We start from the raw sequence: 16,793 nt of genomic DNA on the forward strand, positions 1-16,793 counted from the left end.
TTTCATTTAATATATATAAACATGGAAAAGTTTGGGTCACTACAGGAACCAAGAGTATTATTTACCCAAAACAAAATTCGTTGATATCACAAATCGCACATCAGAATTCTATAATAAATAATTTAAAAAATAAAAAGAAACTACATGGAACCACTGAAAAACCTCTGCAATCTTAATATTCACCACCACTGCTATCACCTGTAAGACACAAAAATGAAACGTTAAAGGGTTGCCTAGCGCAACATTGGTTCAGTTCGGTTTTACACATAACCAATGAATCTAATGAGGCTGCGTTACTGCATTCTGGCTTTACTGCATTTCCAGACTCCTAAAGCATCGGTTAACGTGTGAAAATCAGATTTGTTGATCAGAGAAGGTCAAAATTGGTCAACATTTTAACATTAATTTAAACTAGAATTTAAGAGTTTTTAAACAAAAAACCTGACATCTTGCTACATTGGTACAACCCGACATAGTTTGTTGTAATCATAAAACTGAATTTAAATTTGTAACTTACATGGTTTGTTTAACCCTAATGAACTAACATTCATTTACATATATTACTTATCACATTAAATTGATGCAGTCCCAGTAGCATTGAAAACATGAACGGGTACTTTGAACCTGTTAAATTTTCAATTGTTATTTTATGAGTCTCCGAGATTTGAGAAGACTTGAGAATGATGAAATATTTTGGGTGAAGTGGAAGAGGAAGAGAACCGCCAGATGATTTAGCGAGGAATAAAAATATAGTGGGTTGCAGTGTCTATTCAGATGTAGATTCATTATATTGTAGACGTGTTAGAGTTTTGTAGTAGGTTTTGTAAAAAGGAAGGCTAAAAGAGGCAATGGTTTTCAATGGATTTGGAAGATTAAAAGGGAAACGAAATACGAGGGAGTATTAAAAATTTTAGGAGTATAAGGCGGGAAACGAATAACACGATCCATTTGTTGCTGCTGTACGAAGAGGTAGTGATAAATGGATTGTTGGTGACATATAAAAAAAATTAATATTTAATGTAAAAAATATTACTTTGATATTTAAGGTAAGGGAAAAATAGTCATTATCATTATTCAGACAATTCATTCAAACATATAAGATTAACAAGATGTGGTGGTGGTGGTGGTACGTGGTGGTGGTGAGTAGTGGTGGTGGTTGGTGGTAGTGATTGGTGGTGAGAGGTGGTGGTGGTGGTTGTGGTTGTTGGGTGGCGGTGGTGGTTCGATTTTCTAGTGATGGTCTGGTGGTTCGGTTATTTATTGAAGGTCAGTTGGTCTGGTAGTAGTTCAGTGGTTCGATAGTTGACCACTAGTGGTCCGGTGGTGGTTCGTTGGTTCGGTGATGGTCCAATGGTGGTATAGTTGTTTGGTGGTCACTTGGTTCGATGGTGGTCCAGTGATGATATTGTGGTGGTCTGATGGTTTGTCGGAATCACCAGACAACTGGACCACCACTTGACAGCCACTGGACAACTAAGCCACCACTGGATAACTTAACCACCACCAGACAACGAAGACCACTACCAAATAACCAAACCATCACCAGAAAACCGAACAACCAACTGATGAAGGTATATATAAATGTTTGGTATGAACATTCATCGATATGGTTTAGGGTTTATGGTTTAGAGTATAGGGTTTATGATTTATGGTTTAGGGTTTAGAGTTTAGGGTTTAAGGTTTAAGGTTGAGGGTATAGGGCATAGGGTTTATGATTTAGGGTTTATGGTTTAGGGTATACGGGTTAGGGTTTAGGGTTTAAGGTTTAGGGTTTAAGACCATCTTAATGATTTAGATGAGTTTAAGGCTTACCGGACGAACTTAATGTATGGTATCAGACAAGCTTAAAGCTTATCGGATGACTTAAAAGCTTATTAGAGAAGCTATAAAGTTATTGAAGGTAAGCAGTTTAATACATGACGAATGATCATAAGTCATATCGGACGACCTTAAGGTTTATCGGGCGATCTTAGTTATAATATCATTGAATGAGTTACCTTAAGGCTTATCGGATGAACTGAAGGATATCGAAAGCTCTAAATATACAAGTAACAATTGAGGCATTAATTTCTTGAGTGCAGTTATTTAAGGGGGCGACATGTTTGTCCTCAACGAGTAGGCGCATGTGCGATTTCAAAGATTGAGATCTAATTAGTACTGCTAGTAATTAGTTTTCCACATGTGGTTATTTTTCCCAACCTTTAACCGTACTGCCAGGGTTGTTGAATTTGAGTTTTCTCCAAACATGTGTGGGTAACATATGAGCGCAAAGGTGATAGTGTTTTCCCATAGTATTACTATTACATACTACTACGAAGGTTGCAAAATTCGTTATTCGGGGATTAATCGGTCGAGACTTTGGAAGGAGTAATCGGCAATTCGAAGACTAATTTGGCATTAATCGGATTGTACACTTTTAAATATTAATTTCAAAAATTATTTGTGTAAATATAGTAGAAAACCATAAACATGAACATAAATTTTAACATTATTGTTTAAAATTGTTCATTTTATTCAAAAACTATAAAGTTTTAATTTAAATTTATGTTAAAATGTTGATCAATTTTGACTTTGACCGACTTTGAGTACCAAATTCGATTTTGATCACTCAATTGACGTTAATCGATTAATTAAACAAATTTAAAAAAATCGTAACGGGTTGTTTTTAAAAATGATTAATTAAGGATTAATCGACAAGTAATCAGATTTTTTGAGGTACTTTTTGAAGTTATTGTATAGTCAATTTCAAACATACATTTTTAGTTGTATAGTTTAATATTTGTTGTAAGTTTTCAACTCTATGCGGTCTTGTGATTTATGAGTTATTTTATTTGTTAATTCTTTTAATTTTCTTATCTTTTAGTGTCACTATTTATATATCAATCTATATTAACATTAATTTATAATTTTTCACGGTTTTTACACATCCGTGTAACGCACGAGTATCTATAACTTCTATTAAATTTCTAAAATGATAATGTCATCATTTCACAATTTAACTCTTCATTTTGCTAAAACTTGCCATTTATAAAAATATGGATGATGTCTTTAATCTTAATTAATTTAGAATTAAATTACAATTATTTACTAAAAATCAATCTATAGTATCTAATAAATCTCTATAATGATAATATCATAAATAAGGATTATTCAAGTTTAAACAAAATTCAAAAATAAAGATAAAAATTCTAAGACTAACATGACAATTTAATTAAAATAATTAATTGTGTTTAATAATAATATTAACATGTTAATTGTATAATACATGAATCATTATGTACAACCTTATGATAAAACACCTACATAACTATATGCACAATATTTGAAGCATTATGTGCACTCTTATATAAAACACCTCATGACCATATGTACAATATTTGAAGCATTATGTACAATCTTATGATAATACACTCTTATGATCATATGTACAATCTTTGTAACAAATTTTAAAATCTTTTACAAAACACCTTATGAACAAATGTACAAACTTTGAAGCATATTGTACAACTTTTTATATAATAATTGTATTTTAATTTTTTAAATAATTTCAAGAGGCATTTTTTATTACTAATAATTATTATTTAAAATATAAATACTTCATTTTAAAGTAAATTTTATTATTATAATTATAACTATAATTATTATATTATTATTATTATTAAAATATGAAATGTCCCGTTCTTATTGATTAAAAACGTTCCATATTAATTGATTTCGTTGCGAGGTTTTGACCTCTTTATGAGACGTTTTTCAAAGACTGCATTCATTTTTAAAACAAACCATAACCTTTATTTCATAAATAAAGGTTTAAAAAGCTTTACGTAGATTATCAAATAATGATAATCTAAAATATCTTGTTTACACATGACCATTACATAATGGTTTACAATACAAATATGTTACATTGAAATCAGTTTCTTGAATGCAGTTTTTACACAATATCATACAAACATGGACTCCAAATCTTGTCCTTATTTTAGTATGCAACAGCGGAAGCTCTTAGTATTCACCTGAGAATAAACATGCTTTAAACGTCAACAAAAATGTTGGTGAGTTATAGGTTTAACCTATATATATCAAATCGTAACAATAGACCACAAGATTTCATATTTCAATACACATCCCATACATAGAGATAAAAATAATTCATATGGTGAACACCTGGTAACCGACATTAACAAGATGCATAAATAAGAATATCCCCACCATTCCGGGACACCCTTCGGATATGATATAAATTTCGAAGTACTAAAGCATCCGGTACTTTGGATGGGGTTTGTTAGGCCCAATAGATCTATCTTTAGAATTCGCGTCAATTAGGGTGTCTGTTCCCTAATTCTTAGATTACCAGACTTAATAAAAAGGGGCATATTCGATTTCGATAATTCAACCATAGAATGTAGTTTCACGTACTTGTGTCTATTTTGTAAATCATTTATAAAACCTGCATGTATTCTCATCCCAAAAATATTAGATTTCAAAAGTGGGACTATAACTCACTTTCACAGATTTTTACTTCGTCGGGAAGTAAGACTTGGCCACTGGTTGATTCACGAACCTATAACAATATATACATATATATATCAAAGTATGTTCAAAATATATTTACAACACTTTTAATATATTTTGATGTTTTAAGTTTATTAAGTCAGCTGTCCTCGTTAGTAACCTACAACTAGTTGTCCACAGTTAGATGTTCAGAAATAAATCGATAAATATTATCTTGAATCAATCTACGACCCAGTGTATACGTATCTCAGTATTGATCACAACTCAAACTATATATATTTTGAAATCATCCTCAACCCTGTATAGCTAACTCCAACATTCACATATAGAGTGTCTATGGTTGTTCCGAAATATATATAGATGTGTCGACATGATAGGTCAAAACATTGTATACGTGTCTATGGTATCTCAAGATTACATAATATACAATACAAGTTGATTAAGTTATGGTTGGAATAGATTTGTTACCAATTTTCACGTAACTAAAATGAGAAAAATTATCCAATCTTGTTTTACCCATAACTTCTTCATTTTAAATCCGTTTTGAGTGAATCAAATTGCTATGGTTTCATATTGAACTCTATTTTATGAATCTAAACAGAAAAAGTATAGGTTTATAGTCAGAAAAATAAGTTACAAGTCGTTTTTGTAAAGGTAGTCATTTCAGTCGAAAGAACGACGTCTAGATGACCATTTTAGAAAACATACTTCCACTTTGAGTTTAACCATAATTTTTGGATATAGTTTCATGTTCATAATAAAAATCATTTTCCCATAATAACAACTTTTAAATCAAAGTTTATCATAGTTTTTAAATAACTAACCCAAAACAGTCCGCGGTGTTACTACGACGATGTAAATCCGGTTTTACGGTGTTTTTCGTGTTTCCAGGTTTTAAATCATTAAGTTAGCATATCATATATATATAGAACATGTGTTTAGTTGATTTTAAAAGTCAAGTTAGAAGGATTAACTTTTGTTTGCGAACAAGTTTAGAATTAACTAAACTATGTTCTAGTGATTACAAGTTTAAACCTTCGAATAAGATAGCTTTATATGTATGAATCGATTGATGTTATGAACATCATTACTACCTCAAGTTCCTTGGATAAACCTACTGGAAATGAGAAAAATAGATCTAGCTTCAAAGAATCCTTGGATGGCTTGAAAGTTCTTGAAGCAGAATCATGACACGAAAACAATTTCAAGTAAGATTTCCACTCGAAATAAGATTGTTATAGTTATAGAAATTGAATTAAAGTTTGAATATGATTATTACCTTGTATTAGAAAGATAACCTACTGTAAGTAACAAAGGTTTCTTGATCTTGGATGATTACTTGGAATGGATTTAGAAAACTTGGAAGTAAACTTGCAATCTTGGAAGTATTCTTGATTTTATGAAACTAGAACTTTTGGAATTTATGAAGAACACTTAGAACTTGAAGATAGAACTTGAGAGAGATCAATTAGATGAAGAAAATTGAAGAATGAAAGTGTGTGTAGGTGTTTTTGGTCGTTGGTGTATGGATTAGATATAAATGATATGTAATTTTGTTTTCATGTAAATAAGTCATGAATGATTACTCATATTTTTGTAATTTTATGAGATATTTCATGCTAGTTGCCAAATGATGGTTCCCACATGTGTTAGGTGACTCACATGGGCTGCTAAGAGCTGATCATTGGAGTGTATATACCAATAGTACATACATCTAAAAGCTGTGTATTGTACGAGTACAAATACGGGTGCATACGAGTAGAATTGTTGATGAAACTGAACGAGGATGTAATTGTAAGCATTTTTGTTAAGTAGAAGTATTTTGATAAGTGTCTTGAAGTCTTTCAAAAGTGTATGAATACATATTAAAACACTACATGTATATACATTTTAACTGAGTCGTTAAGTCATCGTTAGTCGTTACATGTAAATGTTGTTTTGAAACCTTTAGGTTAACGATCTTGTTGAATGTTGTTAACCAATTGTTTATTATAACAAATGAGATGTTAAATTGTTATATTATCATGATATTATGATATATAATATATCTTAGTATGATATATATACAGTTAAATGTCGTTACAACGATAATCGTTACATATATGTCTCGTTTCGAAATCATTAAGTTAGTAGTCTTATTTTTACATATGTATTTCATTGTTAATACACTTAATAATATACTTACTTATCATTTAACATAATTAACCAAGTGTATCAATATCTTAATATGATTCATATTTACCTAGTAAGATGTTGTTATAACGATAATCGTTATATATATCGTTTTCGAGTTTCTTAAATTAATAGTCTCATTTTTATGTATATAACTCATTGTTAAAATACCTAATGAGATACATACTTATAATAAAATCATGTTAACTATATATATAACCATATATATGTCATCGTATAGTTTTTACAAGTTTTAACGTTCGTGAATCACCGGTCAACTTGGGTGGTCAATTGTCTATATGAAACCTATTTCAATTAATCAAGTCTTAACAAGTTTGATTGCTTAACATGTTGGAAACACTTAATCATGTAAATAACAATTTCATTTAATATATATATAAACATGGAAAAGTTCGGGTCACTACAAAATACAGGTTCTCTTTACGGGATTCATTACGTTACATATTTATGCGAAATACATGTCTCAATAAAAGGTTGTAATGTAGGCTTTCATAACAAAGAAAATAATAATTGTAGTGAAAATTGAAAGAGTATGGTGGGAGAATAAAATGTAGTTCATTTATCCTAACTAAATTAAGTACTTAAATATGTTTGTAAAAACAACGAGAAGTTTCTTAGTCGGAATTCGTGGTTTCACGGGTCTTTAAAGTAAATGCCTTTAACATCTACATTCGCTTAATACTTAAAACATATCATTAAACTGTTTCGTTTAAACAACTCCATGATTTCACGGATCATTTCACTAGTATATATATATTCTATATATATATATTTTATATTATATTTATATTTATATTTATATTTATTTTATATTTGTATTTATATAACAAACAAAATTAATTACCAATTAAAAAAATTTGGCGACCTCACTTTCCCTCCCACATTTCCAAATATTTTTAAATCTTTTGTTTTCTATAACCCCCGTATTCTCTAAACCGTCTCCATATCAGATTAAAAGCCTATTCCAAAGCGCATCTAAATTTAAAATTGAAGATCGATTACAATTTCTCAATTATACAGGTCATCTATATCCATGTCTTCAGATAAAAGTTTTTTTTTTTTTTTTTTTTAATTTAATTGACTTTGTGCTTTTGTTAACATGTCAATTAGTGTTTTGTTTGTTTGTATAATTTAGATCCTAAAATTATTAATTGATTGATTTACATCCCTAAGGATCTACATAAAAAATTTGGAAGTGGTTTTTAAGAAATTTGAGATGGGGAACTAAATTGAGACGATGAAACTAAGTTGCAGGTACTGGCGGTGATGATGTAAGGTGTACTGCGGGAAGATCTACAACGGCGGTTCAACCATCTCCGACAACCCTCTGTTTTAAAAGACGATGCAACCTTCTCCGGTATGTCTGAGACCTATTGACCACCACCACTACGAGCACCGATGGTAATTTTTAAGGGTTGTTTGTGTTATCAATTTAGTCATGGTACACCCCAATTTTATTTGTGTTATCAATTAATTCATGATAATTTTAGGGTTTATTGGATTAGTTTAGTGACATTCTTTTTCTTATTATTTATTTTTGTCAAAGAAAATGATATAAGCTTGTTAGTTATAACTGAAACCAAGGAAGTTGTTATTGATGACTGCAATGGAGTTATACGGTCATGAATTGTACTATTATTATTCAATAACTTAAAGGATACATGAGGCATCGTTTAATCAAAGTGAGGTTAAAAGCGTTATATTACCACTTTTGATTTTGATGGACTTTTTTAATTTTTAAGAGTTGTGATGTATGATATGATTGTGTTTCTAAGTTATTACTAAGCAGCTTTGTTTTCTAAATCAATAAGAAACCTTCACAAAGGTAGACAAAATATTTGCCTTTGAGATGTACCGTTTATGCTGTCGCACACGGTGTATGTTTTTCGATATGTAGAGGTTTCTTATTTCTATTGTTGTATTTGTTGCCATCCATGAGATTTAAGCATCATTTCAGAACAAAAATGCTATGGCTATATGGTGACTAAACCTATCTTTGCCTCTGTTGTTAAAGGGTCCTATGGTTTATTCTTTGGGTGGTTCAACTTAATGCATCATGTCTTGGAAAGTAAATCACTTATTGCTAAGTAATACGAGTAGTAGTGTCATAATTATGGATGAATAGCCATATTTTATTAAGAACATAAATGTTTCCTTATATTGCATTAACACTGTTGTGATTCGTTGTTCGAGTTAACTTGCTTTTCTTGCATAAGAGGAATTATTAGCTCACTTTTATTGGTTGACAATAACGAATTTTATAATAAATGGAACCTAGTGAAGATGTTAGTAAAAAGGGAGTTTACAATAATGAGTTTGTAAAAATTAGGTTAAATAGTCTTTATTTTATTTTTTATTCAGAACATTATTGTTACCTGAAAAGTGGCTGAAATTGCATTAACATATATGTGTTTTGTTGTTTGGCGCAGTTGCTTTTCTGGTAGATAAGGCATTATTAGATCATTTCTAAGCTTATGACATTAGAAGCAGATGTTTGTGACTAATTCCAATGTACAATTCTGACTGACGGTGAGTCTGTCTCAAATGGCCCACCAACTAAAGTTATTGAAGATGAGCAATATCGAAAAGTATACCTTGGTAGGTTATATGAGAGCCGTGATGTTACTCCCCGTATACAAGTAAGATTTGTTCATAACCATTTTGCTTTCTAGTTTGAACTACGTGACCAATAAATAAGTAATTGCAAAGTTGGCTGAAAGGGAACCAAATGTTTAAATGGGTTAAAAGTTGCCGAAACATTTTTGCAGCATAAAACCTCCTAAACATTTTATCCGGAAAATTACTGTATTTATCGAGTGATAATTATAAATTTGAACAGCTCATTGTTAATAAAGAATGGTTATGGTTATAGATTTGGACAACGGGTCAATATCCACGCGTTTTGACCACAAGTCTCATTTTTTTTTTTTTTTTATTTTGTACAGGATCTTTTGGTGGTTTCCAAGTATGAAGGCAATATAAAAACATAGTATGGTCGGTAGGGGCGTTAGAGAAGGAAATTATTCGGTATTCTTAAGTCTAAACTTGGTCTGTATTTTTATTCTACTTTCATACAATATGTTATATGTTATTTGTCTATAACCAATCATGGGTTTCGCATTGGTGACAAAATGGACAGGTTTTATTATTGTTAAGTTTTGTGCTGACTGCTGATTATGTCGATTTTTTATAGTGATTTGTGACATTGTTTGCAGGATAGATGGAGTACAATTCTGGTGAAGATTCTGAGATCAGTGATTCGGAGATTTATGACTACAAAGATAAGCCATATCAGCAACTGAAGAATGGAACCTTAAAAGTTAAGTATCCGAATGATATTTTTAGGTGTCCTTTTTGTGCCGGAAAGAAAAAACAGAATTTCAAATACAAAGATTTGCATCAACATGCTTCGGGAGTTGGCAAAGTTTCTTCCAACCGAAGTGCTAAACAAAAGGCTAATCATCTAGCTTTAAGATTGTATTTGGAGAACGAGCTTGCAAATGAGGCTGAAATAGCAACAAAAGTGGGTCCACCTGTACCTGCAGCTCCAAACTCTGAAGAAAATGAATTGTTTTGTTGGCCCTGGACTGGGATTGTGATGAATATTGTCAAAGAAGGTGAAGATATTGAAAATACATCCTATTGGATGAAGAGATTTTCAAAATACAAGCCTGTTGGGGTGGAGATCTTATGGGACGATTTGAAACAAACAGCAGAAGCATTGGTGAGCTTCAACAATGATTGGACTGGTTTTAGGGATGCAATGGAGTTTGAGAAGTTTTTTGAAGCTTCTGAACATAGTAAGAAGGAATGGAATACATCTGAAAGTCATACTAGCATATACGCATGGCTAGCTAGGGCAAATGATTTCAATGAATTACAAGGGCCAGTAGGAGACTATCTTCGATCTAATAGAAGGCCAATAACGATTTCTGATCTTGTTCAAGAAGCAAAGAATACGAGGAACAAACAAGTGGTGGAGTTAGCTACCGAGATTGACACGAAGAATGAAGATCTTGATGATTTGCAGTTCAAGTACAATCAGAAAACTATGTCTTTGAGTAGGATGCTCGAGGAAAAAGACAATCTTCATGTTGCTTTCTATGAAGGTATGCATTTAAAGTTTAATGGTTTGAAATTGCGACTTGTAGATCTTTTAAATTTATATTATTTCAAATAATCTATGTTTGTGAGGGGTCAATGGTTATACTTACATGCAAATATTTTCCCTGTTAAGAGACAAAGAAGTTGCAGCGCATGTCAAACGATCATATTAAAAGGTTATTAGATGAACAAGAAGTGTTGCATGCGGATTTTGGAGAAAAGAAGGAAAAAACTTGATTTGAGGAGCAAAGAACTTAGTAGGAGAGAAGCCTTAACGGAACAAGAGAAGCAAAAATTAGAGGAGGAAAAGAAAAAGGTGATTTCCAAATCTGACGTATATCTGAGGAGCATTCATAAGCCGTTTGACATAGTAGCAAGAGGATGGGTTTTGAGTTTAGATCCAAAAGAGGTGGTGGGAGGGAAAGAGATTGGTACAAGATATTGTTCGGTTAATCCTCAGGTGGCAATTCAAAAAAACGAAGAGCTGGTTAGGCCGTATGGACATATGGACACAATTATTGAAGCTATAGGCACGCCTATTGCATGGCCAAGAAATTTTGTCGAGGTATGACCTTCTTAAAGTGTACTTTTGTAATTATAAGTTATATTAACGCGAAGGTTTAAAACTAACATATGAAATATATATATATTTTTTTTTTTTTTTTGTAGGTAGTACCTCTTGATTAAGAAGATTGCTTCATGATCGATCTACTCGTTCATAGTATTCATGTGTTTACTTCTTTATTATTATCGTCAAATGTTACTAGACTTTTATATTTGATTTTTGTAACTATGTTTACTTCCAGATGAAACATATCTGAGATTCTGAGTTTGCTATTAAATAAAAATCAGTTGTTGGATGTCAATTTCATTTATAGAATTTGTTTGTTTTAATTATAATTTTAATATCATGCCGATGATTATTTTATATTTATCATGACCATTATAGCTGATTTTCACGACCCCAAAAATTGGTTTCATAATTTTACTTTGAGATTTAAAGACCCTTTTAAAAGGTCATAATATATGTATTTAGGACCAATTTGTATTGTAAATATTTATATTATAAGACCCTAAAAAGGGTTTTATAATCTTAGTTGAGATATTAGAACTTTTTTAATGGATCCTAATATATGTTTTGAGACCTATTTATAATGTAAATAATTATATTATAGGACCCTAAAAAGGGTATCATCATCTTAGTTATGATATTAGGACCTTCATTAACAGTCCTAACATGTGCTTTTTAGGACCTTTTTTGTGTGTTTTAGGACTCTATCGAAAGGTCGCAATATAGTATTTAAGACTCTATTCCTGTGGTCCTTAATTATTTTATAAGACCCTATTTATGGGTTTCAAAAAACTTATTTTAGGACCCTATTTGTGTGGCTCTTAATGATATTATATAACCCTTATTAATGGTTTTCATAAACTTATTAGATACTTTTTTAAGAATTCTAATATGTTTTTTAAGACCCTTAAATAAAGTCCTTATATGTTTTAAAATATTAGAAGTCCCATTATATGACCCTATAATAAGGTCCTAATATGTTCTTGGGACCCTTCTTAAGCGTCCTTAATAATATTATAGAACCCTTATTCATGGGTTTCATAAACTTTTTTCAGCTATTAGGACCATTTTTAAACATCCTGATATATTTTTTAGGACCCTTAAATAAAGTCTTTATATGTTTTAAAATATTAGAAGTCACATTATATGACCCTATAATAAGGTCCTAACATGTTCATGGGACCCTTCCTAACGGTCCTTAATGATATTATAGGACCCTTATTAATGGGTTTCATAAACTTTTTTAAGATATTAGGACCTTTTTTAAAGATCCTCATATGTTTTTTAGGACCCTTAAATAAAGTACTTATATGTTTTGAAATATTAGATGTCGCATTATATGACCCTAGAATAAGGTCATAATATGTTCATGGGATCTTTCGTAAGGGTTCTTATACATTTTTTAAAACCCTTTTCTAATAAGGTCCTAAAATGTTGTTAGGACCCTTATTAGGCTATTAGGACGCCACTATGGGAGGACCAATTCGTTAGTGGTCCTATCAGCTCAAAGATCCTATTAGAGTACATAATAGGACTTTTGTGGTGGTCCTATAAGGCCGTTTTTCTTGTAGTGACTCATCATCATCGGTGTTGCTCGGTTGCTTCATAGCTTCCCGAATATTTATGGTCACACGCTCTTCACCAACTCCAATGTTGAGTTGATTGCGTTGTACTAAGATGATGGTGTCGGCGGTTGCAAGAAATGGTCTACCTAAGATGAGGGGGACTTGAAGGTCCTCCTTCATCTCCATGATAACAAAATCAACCGGGAACACCAAGGAGTCAATGCTAACCAAGATGTCCTTGGCGATTCCAATAGCGGTGTCAAACGAATGGTTGGCCAATCTTATACAAATTCGAGTCGGTTTAAGAGGTCCAAGGCCAAGTCTTTCATAAAGTGAGTGGGGCATTAGGTTAATGCTTGCTCCCAAGTCGGCTAGTGCATTAAACACTTCCGATTCACCAAACTTACATGGGAAAACAAATTTTCCCGGATTACCTAACTTTTTAGGGATTCTTGGCCTTGATGCAAGTATCTTATTGCACTCCTCTTCAATAAAGAATGACGTTTCCTCATGATATTTACCCTTTTGAGAGATTAACTCTTTGATGAAGCATCCATAATTGGGCATCCCTTTGAGCACATCGGTAATAGGCAAGTTGACCGACACATTCTGCATCATATCTTGAAACTTTTGGTACTGAGCCGCCAACTTGTCCTTCCTTAAAGCTTTTGGATATGGAACCGACCTTGTAACCTTCAAAGGCTCTTTACCCTTATCCTTACCCTTTTCATCTTTACCCTTTGCATCATTACCATTGACCCCAGTTGCATCAACCTTTTCTTTACCCTTCTCATTATTAACCCTGATTTCCTCCTCAATGAAGCTTGGTAGTGGTTCTTGGGTGATAAAAGGTTGTGGTTGTGGTTCTTCAACTCCTTGAGTGGTTAGACCACTTCGAATGGTTATGGCATTGACGTTTTCATTTCGGTTTGTATAGCTAAGGTTTTGGTTGTTGTTGCTTTCAATAGGAATGTCCCTTGTAGTGTTGTTGTTGTTGTTGTTGTTGTTGTTTTGGTTTTGGTTTTGTTGACGGTTATTGTTGTGAGTGCTTGGGTTAACTTGAGTGTTGGATGGCAAAGTTCCTCGAGGTCTTTCGGCAACATAGCTTGATAGTCTCCCAACGGTGCTCTCAAGGGTTTGGAATGAGGCTTGTTGTTGCTTAAGTTGTTGCTTCAAGAACTCGTTTTCCTTTAACAAAAATGCTTCGGTGGATTCCGCCTTCTTGATATAAGTTTGCATAATCTCTTCTAATTCTTTAGAAGGTTGGGACGGTTGGTTATTTTGTTGACTTTGTTGGTTTTGTTGAATGTAACCTTGGTTATTTTGTGGATTAAAACCTTGGTTTTGATAACTTTGATTTCCTTGGTAATCTGGGTTGGAATGGTTGTTGTAAGATTGATTGTTGTAACTTTGTTGATTGTAGGATTGGAAGTTGTTTTGTCGGTTTTGGTTGTAGTTAGAGTTATAGCCTTGGTTTCGGTTTTGGTTGGAGAATCCTGGAGGTGTGTTGGTTTGAGTGTTAAATGACACTTGTTTTTGGTTAGGGTTGTAGTAGCTATTATTCGATTGGAAAGAATTGTTGCCTTGGGTAGAAGTTCCTCCTCTTTGAAAGTTTTGGTTACTCACAAAGTTCACGTGAGCATCCGAATTCATAGGAATGTCATCCAAGTCAATGTGATTACATTGATTAACTTGGGGACAATTTTTGGTGAGGTGTGGTCCTTCACACCTTTGACGACCGACTTGCATCGCCACGATCGTTTGTTGTAGCTTCTTCAACTCTTTTCCATATAATTGAAATTGATTATTCAAGCTTGCCAAGGTAACTTGCCCATCTTCACTCTCCACTTGAGCTACATTCTTCCTCGTCAATTCTCTTGGTGAAGGTGCCTATTCATATGTATTAACCGAGATGTATTCTAGTAACTTTTGGGCCGCATTGGGTGAGTTGTACATAAACACTCCACCCGAAGATGAATTAAGATATTGCTTAGTTGGAAAATTGGTACCCCGGTATAACGTGTTGATGTACTCCTTCTTGTTTAGACCATGCGGTGGGCAAACTCTTAATAACTTCTTGAAACGCACCCACGCATCATACAAAGACTCATCTTCCCTTTGCGTGAACCCATTAATTTCCATTCTCAAACGTTCCACCTTTGAAGGTGGGAAAAAGTGATTGATAAATGCCTCATTTAAATCTTGAAAAGACCTAATAGAATCCGACCGCAAGTTCCTTAACCAAGCTTTAGCTTCTCCATCAAGCATGAAGGGGAATGCCCTTAGCTTAAAAGCGTCTTCGGTGACATCTTTGTACTTGTAGATGTCACAAATATCGTTAAAGTATTGAATGTGATCAAAAGGGTTTTCATCTATTAACCCGCGAAAGAGTCTATCCTTGAATATTGTGAAAAAGTTACCCTCGATCTTCCAATTATCCACTTCAATTGGTGGTTTTGTGATAGCCGGAGGCACAACCGTTTGTGCCACCATTCTAACATTCCACATCGGAGTGTCATTTGGATCGTTTGCAACTACTTCATTAACCACCGGTGGAGGATTACTGATAATGCCAAAAACGAACATATATTTCATAGCATTATTCCTTAAGAAAGACAAGATTTTAGTTGCAATTGTTCGATTTACAAGCAATATTCGTTTAAATATTAAAAAGTGAAGACAAAAGGCAGATTCGACAAATTGAAGACAAAAAGGTCCAAAGAGCTAAAAAGTACAAGATACAACTAAAAAGGTTCAAAATATTGACGAGGAACGTCTCAAAATGACAAGAGTACAAGTTACAAGACGCAAAGTACGCGATATAAAATAATACGCGAAGACGTCCGAAAATCCGGAACCGGGACCTGAGCCAAGAAGAAACGCCCGACGCAACGGACCAAAAATATCTAGTCTACTATGCACAAGAATATAATATAATATATATATAATTATATATAATTATATATTATATATATTATTATTATTATATTACGTCGGCAAGAAGAAAACAAAGCAGTTTGGCTGGATCCAGGGTGGCCATGCGACTCGCATGGCCAGAAGCACAAAATCATGCGAGTCGCATGGAGTGAGATTGCTGGTCAGGTCCTATATAAAGCCAGTTTTGTACCGAGTTTTAAACATCTTTTTTCTCTTCCTCTTCATACGTAAATATAATTATATTTATAATTTATATTTTAATTTTAATTATAATTCGAATAATAAGGGTATGTTAGCGAATGTTGTAAGGGTGTAAGTCGAAATTCTGTCCGTGTAACGCTACGCTATTTTTAATCATTGTAAGTTATGTTCAACCTTTTTACATTAATGTCTCGTAGCTAAGTTATTATTATGCTTATTTAAAACGAAGTAATCATGATGTTGGGCTAATTACTAAAATTGGGTAATTGGGCTTTGTACCATAATTGGGGTTTGGACAAAAGAACGACACTTGTGGAAACTAGACTATGGGCTATTAATGGGCTTTATATTTGTTTAACTAAATGAAAGTTTGTTAATGTTAATATAAAGATTTACAATTGGGCGTCCCTATAAATTACCATATACACTCGATCGGACACGATGGGCGGGGTATTTATATGTACGAATAATCGTTCATTTAACCAGACACGGAAATGGATTAATAGCCACTAGAATAATTAAAACAGGGGTGAAATTACATTCAAGGGTAATTGGTGTAATTGTTAACAAAGTAGTAAAACCTTGGTTTACACGCAGTCGATAACCTGGTGTATTCATTAAACAAAGTATTAAAACCTTGTTACAATTCGAATCCCCAATTAGTTGGAATATTTATCTTCGGGTATAATAATAATTTGACAAGGACACTTGCA

At 32.7% G+C, this 16,793-nt stretch overlaps 1 protein-coding gene and 1 pseudogene across 1 annotated transcript; one reads left to right on the forward strand and one right to left on the reverse strand.

The window, feature by feature from the left end:
- Positions 1-7,868: 7,868 nt before the first annotated feature.
- Positions 7,869-11,652, forward strand: LOC139844380 (factor of DNA methylation 1-like; annotated as a pseudogene).
- Positions 11,653-12,876: 1,224 nt separating this feature from the next.
- LOC139842158 (uncharacterized) lies at positions 12,877-15,537 on the reverse strand. The gene is made up of 3 exons (XM_071832332.1): positions 14,905-15,537; positions 13,974-14,832; positions 12,877-13,817 (listed from the first exon to the last, which is right to left on the reverse strand). The coding sequence occupies exons 1-3, from the start codon at positions 15,535-15,537 to the stop codon at positions 12,877-12,879; spliced, it is 2,433 nt and encodes an 810-aa protein (XP_071688433.1).
- Positions 15,538-16,793: the final 1,256 nt, after the last annotated feature.

The sequence above is a fragment of the Rutidosis leptorrhynchoides genome, chromosome 4, assembly GCF_046630445.1.
Source record: "Rutidosis leptorrhynchoides isolate AG116_Rl617_1_P2 chromosome 4, CSIRO_AGI_Rlap_v1, whole genome shotgun sequence".
Taxonomy (NCBI): Eukaryota; Viridiplantae; Streptophyta; class Magnoliopsida; order Asterales; family Asteraceae; genus Rutidosis; species Rutidosis leptorrhynchoides.